Source organism: Leptinotarsa decemlineata, unplaced genomic scaffold (assembly GCF_025532065.1).
Source record: "Leptinotarsa decemlineata unplaced genomic scaffold, Ldec_3_MD MMD2_P_RNA_scaffold_4, whole genome shotgun sequence".
Taxonomy (NCBI): Eukaryota; Metazoa; Arthropoda; class Insecta; order Coleoptera; family Chrysomelidae; genus Leptinotarsa; species Leptinotarsa decemlineata.
Window position 1 is genome coordinate 5,782,667 of NW_027412531.1, and position 10,438 is coordinate 5,793,104.

General features: G+C 34.1%; 1 protein-coding gene across 1 annotated transcript in view; it reads left to right on the forward strand.

The window, feature by feature from the left end:
- The window catches only part of LOC111512139 (uncharacterized), a 30,079-nt gene extending 24,954 nt beyond the window's left edge, over positions 1 to 5,125 (forward strand). Inside the window, exon 3 of the mRNA XM_023168239.2 lies at positions 4,758 to 5,125. Within this exon, the coding sequence (XP_023024007.1) occupies positions 4,758 to 5,027 (270 nt within the window). The 3' untranslated portion in view covers positions 5,028 to 5,125. The remainder of the gene's footprint in view (positions 1 to 4,757) is intronic.
- Positions 5,126 to 10,438: the final 5,313 nt, after the last annotated feature.

The window sequence follows — 10,438 nt, forward strand, 5'->3', positions numbered from 1 at the left end:
CACACTTTTGACGCAAGGAAGATGCTCGCCGAACCTCCACACTTAATTTGTTAATATCTTATAATGTAAACTTGTTATAAATTTTTACTATTTATTTCATTTCATAGAAAACTTTGTACCTTGCATCTATTTGTTTTTATGACTTGTCATAAATGTATTTTATACATAACATGATCAAATAAATAAATATATCTATCCATTATTTATTTTAATAAGTTTCATAGTGACGATATCGTATATTTTTTCGGTACAAGATATTTTTTAAATTAGAACGGTTCGTCTAATACCATGAGAAATCCTGAGCCAATCTTTTCAAACTACTATTGGAATATCTTCCTTTTCATCAAATATATACTTTTTTAATTTTTTAATCGTTCATTTGCTATTTTTAATCAACTACTGATCTCACCTACGACAAAGTGTAAACAATACCTAAATGAATGCTAGGTTAGATTGTTCATTCGTGAAACAATAGACCTCAGTTTTGAATTTTAAAATGATGTCAACATCAATTCAGTGTATTTTTGAAGTAAACCGTCTTTACGCGCGCTTGACTGGTGAATTCGTGACGAGAGGGTTACGAAAAGTATGATCGCGCAAGGCGAACGTAAGTTGAGAGGGAGGTAAAACTTAGTGAAGATAGAAATAGAGATACTTACGGTTCGTATGATACTGTAGGGACAAGAGGTATGAGCACACATGTATGGTTGAGTAGGCTCTGAAGAATTAGGAGAAAACTATCATACGTTGTCACTAATTTTTGCAAATTCCAATGTTAAATTCGCTTCCGATGATGGACAACTTATGGTGAACTTTCAACAAGACAAATTAGAACGACAAATTAATAATAACCGAAATGAGTCACAAGACATGGAACAACAATCGATGCAGTTCTCTTTCTAAGTTTCATTAAAAAATATATGTATCTTATTTCTTATACTATAAACCTATTGTCTCGGTTTTATAATCAACCATAGTGAAATAAATTTTGAAAAATCTATTCAAAAATGTTAATTTATCGACTTAGCCACGCTTTCGCTTCTAATGGGAAACTTCTTCAGGGCCTATAATTTATTGAGTTGTGGATTTTTTTGCCACTGAATAACCTTACAAATAATACTTAGAGTAAAAATGAGTGAAAAACAATTAATTGAATATATAAATTGATGAAAGAAAGTTAAACATGCATAGGATTTTTTTGGTTTGACAAATGTCATACCTCCACATAAATCTCATTTTTCAATGGGCATGGTGATTTGACAATCTTTGACTCTAAATAGAGAGTTGATTGTTACAATTTTTATTAGTATTATTATGTGAATTGAAGGGGTTATATTTTTTAGGAGTGATTAATTTTTTGGGAAAGAAAGTTTTTGGCTTTCTACTACTCCATCTGATACAAAAAAAAAGAGATGAGAGAATCTTCCAAAGAAAGGAAGGAAGTAATCAATTTGAAACTATACATGAATGTGTAGATCATGCAAAGAAGTAACTTTCAGATACAAACTGAAAGAAATTCCTCCTGAAACAGCTACTTTCATATAAACATTGAATTACACGAAAGAAAATAATTCTTTCGAAACAAATACTTCTATATGAACACTGAATTATACAGAAGATACTTTTCTCTACTCAGTTTGTATTTCAAACATTTGTTGTGGAATAAGAATCAGATATCATTCACATGAGTTCTACTTTGAATGAATGGTAATAAATTGTACTCACATAGAACACTGTCACCCTCACTGGTATACACCGATGTTTCGCCTTAAGACACTTGCCCTAAGGCTCTTCAGTACCAAATTGGATAACATTATAGAAAATACACACACTTCATTCATGAATTACGATTTTGAATGTCACGGAATAAGCTTGATCTGCTTATGTCATCGATGACATCGTAATGACATTCATTCACCTATTTGATTTAATCCCAGCCAAGAGGAATCTTATTTGAATTGAAGGGGTTATATATATTTTTTTTGTATCAGATGGAGTAGTAGAAAGCCAAAAACTTTCTTTCCCAAAAAATATTATTATGTTTTCTGGTGTAGTTCCAGTAAGTTACTATATATACTGCTGAGATTATCAATGTCAGTTTTCTTATTCATGCAATCGGAAGACTTATTAATTTCAACCATTTCAAAAAAACGCGTTTGGAAATATTTGTTTCTGTATGTGAAACTTTGATTTGGTTTATGTCCTGTTTCTATAGAATGTTGTGTTAATGTACATACTTTCTTATTAAGCTTTATATCACTTTTATGAAATTCTTTCTTCAACAATTCTAGATGTTGTTCCTATATAATCCAAGTTACAATTGTTACAAGGAATGTTATAAATCACATTTGACTTTTTTATAGTATCCGTTTCAACTTTCAATTAAGTATTCAAATTCTTTATAGTTTTCATATTTTTTGGCGTATTTTGACATTTTGTTCATTATGAAAAACTTTTATGATATTTGAAGATACATTACCAAGATTAGGTATAGATTTAGAGGTAGGTAGAGAAATTAATAGGAGAACTATTATTACTTAAATTTCTGTTGATTACATCGGAATTTGCATTACTGCCAGTATTGAAAATTATTTTATTGAGAAGTTTTCTGGGATAAGAATTTTCGATCAATATGAAATTCATGAATTATAACTCAATAACAGAAATTCTTACTAAAACATATAACTTGGATAATGAATATTATACTAAAGATTCGTTTGAATTCACTTCTTTCATCAATGAAAAATCTATACCAACAGGATATAATTCAATAAGTCTTGATGTGGTATCTCTTTTCAGCAACATACCCATAGAACTGGTTGAAAAAGTAATACTAAAAAGATGGAATGATATAGAAAAAAAGTGTCAAATTACCCAATACAAATTTCTTGAAATAACTAAATTAATTTTCAATTCAAGTTACTTTTCATTGGAAGGAAATTATTATAAACAGATCTTAGGTACACCAATAGGTGCAACAATTTCACCAGTACTTGCACAATACGTTTTGGATGATCTCTTTGATGAAGTACTTCCCCAACTCAGTTTCAAAGTTCCGTTTCTTAAATAATTTGTTGATGATGTCATTTGTGTTATCTCAAAGGATACATCACAAGAAATATCTGAAAAAGTAAACAGTTATAACCCCAAATTGCAGTTCACTATAGAACTGGAAGAAAATAATACTATTCCTTTCTTAGATGCAAAAGTAATTCGCAGAGATGACAATTCATTAATAACATATGTTATATGTTATAATATGTATAATAAACCAACAAGTTCAGGGAGTTATATTAATTATAATTGTTTCCATAAAAAATCGACGAAAATAAATCTAATTCTCTGTCTAAAAAACAGAATTGAAAAACTAGTTTATCCCTCACTAAAACAAAAAAATGTACTGTAATTGAAAAATATTCTAATAGAAAATTATTTTCCAGAAAAATTACTCAACAAAATCATTTTTACTTCTGTCAGTAAGACAGAAAGTACAATTGATAATGCTTGTAGTCAGATAGATGGCAGAATGAAATATTTTTTTCCTAATATTGTAAAATTATCTTCCAAAATTATTATATTAAAGTTTTTCACAATGAGAAGAATATAAAAATTTCTACAAAAAATATTGAAGTTATTGGAAATATTAAAACACAGTTGAAAGACTCTACACCTGATATACCATTTATGGTATATTATTATATAATTGTGATTTAAAATTATATTGGAACAACATTTTCAAGCAGAATAACTCCACACAAAAGTGATATAAGATTAAACAAAAATTAATGTGCACTAGTTCAACATTCTATTGAAACAGGACACAAAATTAAATTTAATCAAGCCAGATTTTTATATTCAGAAAAAAATATGTCCAAAAGCATTTCAGGTTAGCTTTCCAAATTTCTGCTACCGCAGTTGTCGGTTGATTGGTCAAACTACCAACACTGACATAAAAACTTGGTAAGTTGACTTGGGTGTCACACCAATAGGTGGTTCCACTTAGGTTTCGCTTGCGTTTACGCAGTTATTTTTATTAAGTAGTTTTCTTGGTTATTCACAATTTTGTGCTTCAATCGAGGACCGCCTGCCTCGAGATCTCACACGTTTCGACTTCTGAGGGTTGCCGTTCGTAGGAGTGCGACAGCTGCAATACAAAAATTGATATTCACTATATTTTTATAATTAGAAGCCGTTCATTATTTTATTTTGAAAAAGTATATGAATATGGTGTCTTATCAAAGACTTCTTGATGTAGATATGTATAAATCTATGATATTCATTCTTTCAAAGAAAGAAAGCAATCGATGTTAAAACAGTAAGCCTATACAAACATATGTAGATCATACAAAGAAGTAGTAACTCTTGGACACAATCTGAAAGAAAAGCCTTCTCGAAACAACTACTTTCGTATAAACATTGAATTACACGAAATATACTCGAAACAAATATTTTTATATGGATATTGAATTATACAAAAAAACACACAATTATAAAAAAGACATATAGATGGAGCTGAAGAAGTTTCACTTCAGTCGTGTGGTCCAATTATTTTTTAAAATATTATTCAAATATTGAAAATCGAAAATGAAATGCCACCGAATGTGAAAAATGGTCGTTTCACGTTTTTTCTCTAAAATTTCTTTTCAGTGAACACTGACATTTTAATTTATCGATGTGCTAATCTGTATTTCTTTAAAATAGTTCCAATGACCAATATTAGTGGTATCTATACTGACAGTTCCTTCATTTTGTTCCAGAGCGCTCTCCAATTCATCCTCAAAGCGCTGGCTAAGTTTGGACTATTTCTTATTGGAGGAGCCGCTCTTTTGTTGGTCGGAGGAATTTTCACCACAGCATTATGTTATTTGACCCCAATCTGCGTGATATCGTTTTCTGGATTTTCTGGCTTAGACAAGGAATCTGTACGGTCGCTAATGACTCCTGACAAAATTTCTGCAGCTGCTGCCATGGTTCAAGATGCAATTGGAAAATATCAGAGATTACAACGAGCAGTAGGATCTCCCTGAACGATGTGAGCTGAAGAAGAATGTGATAATGTTTCTATATTGAAAAAACTGTTTTGAATATATTTTAGTAGATTGTAAATTAAAATTTTATATGATAATTATTTTGCTATTGTTTTCATACCTTTCGGCTGCTCACTGTATATAAATTCCATATGTGCTAATATGTGGGAAATATTCATGCAGCAGTTGTTTAAACTGATTCAAATGCATTACAAAGATTGATATGCAGCAATATTTCTGTAACTACAAGCCGTTCATTATTTTATTATGAAAAAGTACTTATGATGCACTGTTTGGAACCTTTGGTGTAGTAATGAATATTACTGGAGATTTTACCCAACACCAAATCGTTATTTTTAACACCTCGACACGTGTTTCGATCACCAAGTGATCATCTTCGAGAGGAAGTTTCAATATATATATATATATATATATATATATATATATATATATATATATATCTTTTTTTTATTTGTATATCATACACACTCGATAAAATCTTCTTTGTCTATATATACATATATATATATATATATATATATATATATATATATATATATATATATATATATATATATATATATATATATCCCACGCACAAAGATATATCCTTGTGTGGGTTGACTGTTATATTCACCATACATTCATTTAATATATTACATTAATATATTACAAAATCATGTTTATGGAAATATTTTTTTTTCCCACCGAAGTGTGCGCTGGTCAGGCCCTATCACCCGAAGCCCCGATACATTCGGGAGGGCGCGCCAGCATTATCAACTAATAAATCATTGGGTCCAAGAATCATGTGCCCTGAGCAAGCGCAGTGAGCCAAGAATGACAGCCTTCTGCATCTGTGTGGCTAAGATTTCTGCCTCAGTGCGGCAAGCCGGTATGATTTTAAGATTGTTGAGTAGAGAGGGCATCATTCCACCAAGGACTCCAATAATCAGAACAACCATCTTGACAGAGTGGTCTGGATAGAGTCTGCGGAGTTCGAAGAGAAAATCTCGATATTTTATCCGTTTATCCTTCTCTTTTCGGACGATATTAGTCTCGCCAGGAGCTGAAAACTTCATGACAAATATCGTTTTGCTCTGGTGGTCGGGAAGGACTACACCAGGCTTATTAGCTTGTATGAGCCTTCGGGTGGGGATTAGGTTAGGTAAGATTAGGTCCAAAGTGAGTGGGTCTATTCGACCCTACATTGCAACCCGCAAGGGTTTATTGTGGCTAACACCTATTCACACTCGACCAAACAAACCCAGCTTCTAAACGAAGCCGATTAGTTTATATGGTGAGTGGTTAGTTCCCCCACCTGAGACAGATTCTGCGTACGCCGCAGCTCTCGCTCCTGAACTAAATTCACAGGGAGGTTAGTTGGAGTCGATAACTCGACATCTATCTCCTCTGTAGACTCGCTCCTGAACTGAATTTACAGGGAGGTCAGTTGGAGTCGTGAACTCGACATACATCTTCTCTGTAGACTAGCTCCTGAATTAAATTTACAGGGAGGTCCGTTGGAGTTGTAAACTCGACATCCATCTCCTCTGTAGACTCGCTCCTGAACTAAATTTACAGAGAGGTCCGTTGGAGGCGTAAACTCGACATCCATCTCCTCTGTAGACTCGCTCCTGAACTAAATTCACAGAGAGGTGCGTTGGAGTCGTAAACTCGACATCCATCTCCTCTGTAGACTCGCTCCTGAACTAAATTTACAGGGAGGTCAGTTGGAGTCGTAAACTCGACATCCATCTCCTCTGTAGACTCGCTCCTGAACTAAATTTACAGGGAGGTCAGTTGGAGTCGTGAACTTGACATCCATCTCCTCTGTAGACTCGCTCCTGAACTAAATTTACAGGGAGGTCCGTTGGAGGCGTAAACTCGACATCCATCTCATCTGTAGACTCGCTCCTGAACTAAATTTACAGGGAGGTCCGTTGGAGTCGTAAACTCGACATCCATCTCCTCTGTAGACTAGCTCCTGAATTGAATTTACAGGGAGGTCAGTTGGAGTCGTAAACTCAACATCTATCTCCTCTGTAGACTCGCTCCTGGATTAAATTTTACAGGTATATCAGTTGGAGTCGAAAACTCGACATCCACCTCCTCTGTAGACTCGCTTCTGATACAAGTTTACAGGAAGGTTTGTTGGAGTCGTGAGCTCGACATCCATCTCCTCTATAGACTTAGCGTCAGAAAGAATTTTTCAAGTTTACGCTGTCCATAAAGGTCCCACGAGTAGCTAGGGAAAGTAGGTCAATCACGGCATTACCGTGACAAGGCGATGCTACGACGAGAGAGCGCCCGGTATCTCGAAGGTTCCGTAGAGACAGCTGATAGGCTCAGTGTCATTCATCCTCTCGGCACGGATACATACACCTTAGGATTAAGCCATCGTTGGGATGCCATTCAGTTAGGGAATAACAGAACCACAAGTGATTCTGTCATTCCCGTATCCAGCGGGGCTACGTGGAAGCAGGCATCCGATGGCCGGTTTGCTCAACCCCCACATCCCAAGCCAATGCACTCGCCGAAACAAGCATGTACAGTGGTTCAGGCAGTGAAAGATGAACAAGGACAGCCAGCCCGGGTGAGAAACGAATAGTTCTAATAAATTCGGCACTTCTTGTTCCCCACAACGGATTCAATATCCCCCGGAGTGTAGGGCAACACCGGTGTCTCGTCAATACCGTAAGAGTGCCGTAGATGTTAATATAGCACTCTTAGGGCCGCGTTATGTCGATGGATATAGGCCGAGACCGCATATGCTGGACATGCTGATAGCAAGTGCATTAGGGTCTCCGGCGCCTCGCGACAGGCCCTACACCTCGTGTCAGGAACCTCTATCCCCATCACGCGACTGCGGTAGACTAAGGTGTTGAAGACACCATCCTGGCAAGCCATGCTGAATTCTTCAGTTTCTGACTTCAGCCCACTCGATCTGAGGAAAGCGAAAGGCAAGGCGCTTTGATAAGCCAAGGTCTTCGATGTTATTGAAGAAGACCCCATGCCATTGGCTTATCCTTGTGTCTCCGCAGAAGAAAGGTGATCTGTGCGGCTTTCATCTAAGCTTTTTGCTGACCGGTGTCCAACTCGGTGACAAAGTTGTGGTCACCTCGTTCAATGTCGAAAACTATATCGAGTTCATCAGCTGTTGGGGCAGCTGCCCTAAAGAGAAATGCTCCAATTCCTGCTCTCTCATGGTCACGGACCATGCAGAGAAGGAGATCAGAACTCTTGACAACTTTACAGGCTGTATCAAGCACCATTTTGTCATGTGAACACTCCAAACTCAAAAGTCCACGACCTTCCTGTTGTCGGGGGAAGTACAACCGTGCAACGGACTACTTGGAATGCAAACTCCTATAGAGATGCATCATTTTTCGGATCTTTACGTCGAGTTGATACAGCTCCTCCCGAGTAAGATTGGAACGGGAAGCATATTTGTTGCAGCAACTTTGTTCTTCCCCGACATAAAATTACTTCATACCAACAGTGAGGATGACAGTGATCCATGCAAGTGAAATTTTACGTCTTTCATTTACTATATTGTGGATTTTTTTCATATTGAATTTATCTGTGCGAGTTATTGGAGAAGTAATATATTCTGTGTATAATTGTGTTGAATAACTGGGAAATCAAGAGTTTTTCTCTGGTACAACGATTCTACTCAATTTGAGATGAATTTGAGGTGAATATCAGAAATTTGTTGGGAAATTCCGTACTTTTTGTTTTATTTTCGTGAATAATTTGAAAAATACATATTTCCACTATAGTTAATGTTTTGCTACAATGTTTGTAATGAATTGGAGAAGAACATAAAATAATAATATTAGCAAATATCGTAACTTTTGAGTTATATGTTATAATTCTCAGTTTTCTACTAGAGTAGAAACGCATAACTCTTGGATATTCTGTGATTGATAATAATATGAAAAAATTTCGATATATTTGAGTTATCTGTGTGAATTTTGTGAGAAGTACCTCTGTGTATGATTGTATTGAATAGCTAATAACTGCATAATTCTACAGTACAATACTTGAATTGAATTTGAGGTGAATAACAAAAACTTGAACGAAAATTTCGATTTTATTGTGTAAATAATTTGATAAATACGTGATTCTGGTCTAGTTTTTTTGTTTACACAATGACTGAAACAAATTTAAGAATAATACGAAAATGATGATGTATATTTTGTAAATTTTGTTATTTTTGGGTTTAAATCTGTTTAAAAAATCTATTTTTCCGTTCATCAGCTGTCGCCCTCATACGAACGACAACTCTCAGGAGTTGAGAAACTTGTGCGAGCTGAGGACTAACGAGGTCTTACCTTTTAACGTGTGATTCCTAACACGGTTAATTGTATAAATCATGTGAGACGTACCAATCTGTGTATGAATAGGTGAGAAATGTTCAATTCCATTCTAATAAATTTTCTCACATTACTTGGAATGTATTTGAAGGAAAATGTCGTAATTTTTGGTTTATTTGTGTGAATAATTTGAAAAATACGTGTTTCTTCTGATTTATGTGTTTCCAGAATAAGTCAAACACATTTGTAAATAAACATAGTTTAAAAAACTGAAAAACACGCTTTTAAAGAACATCGAACTGAAAAGTTAAAAATAATGTTCTCAAATAAGCTTACAATAATAACGAACGAAAAATACGATATACAAAATATGGCACAAAGCGCCCACGCTTTTTTCACAATAATACTAGTATTTTTCGTTCGTTATTGTTTTGAGTTTATTTAAAAAAATATTTTTAACTTTTTAGTTCGATGTTCTTTAAAAGCGTGTTTTTTAGTTTTCTTACACTATATTTATTTTTCACTTTTTAGTCCTATTTATTGCCAAAAGTATTATAAATCTTTAACAGACGGCGCACGAATGTAAAATTTCTCTCAAACAACATAATAAAGTTTGAGGTCTCAAATTCTATAGTTATACTGAGATGCAGTAAGTCTCCAACAGAGAGTGGACAGTTGTAAAATTTGTTTCGAAGTAAAGAGAAAATTTGCAGTAATAATTTCAAAAAACAATTCAGTGTTGATGTTTTGATTTGAAGTTCCATTCAAAATATTAATGAACTAAAAATATTTTTTCAGTGAATAATTTTATTTTTCAAATCAATCTTTTGATTTGATGTGTATGTCAAGTACCTTAATTCTAATTTTTCGATTTTTTGAAATATTTGAGTAACTGAATTTTTCAGGTGTACAATTTACGATAAAGTTTTCATTGTTGAAATCCATATTCTGGTTTGCTTTCAAATAATCGAATTAGATTTAAAAATGTATGTTCCGTTTCCTTCAAAACTTTTTTCTGTACTGAATCACGGATAATTGTAAATATTTAAATATTTCATCTGTAGTACAAAATTTCGCTAACACTTATAATTCTCA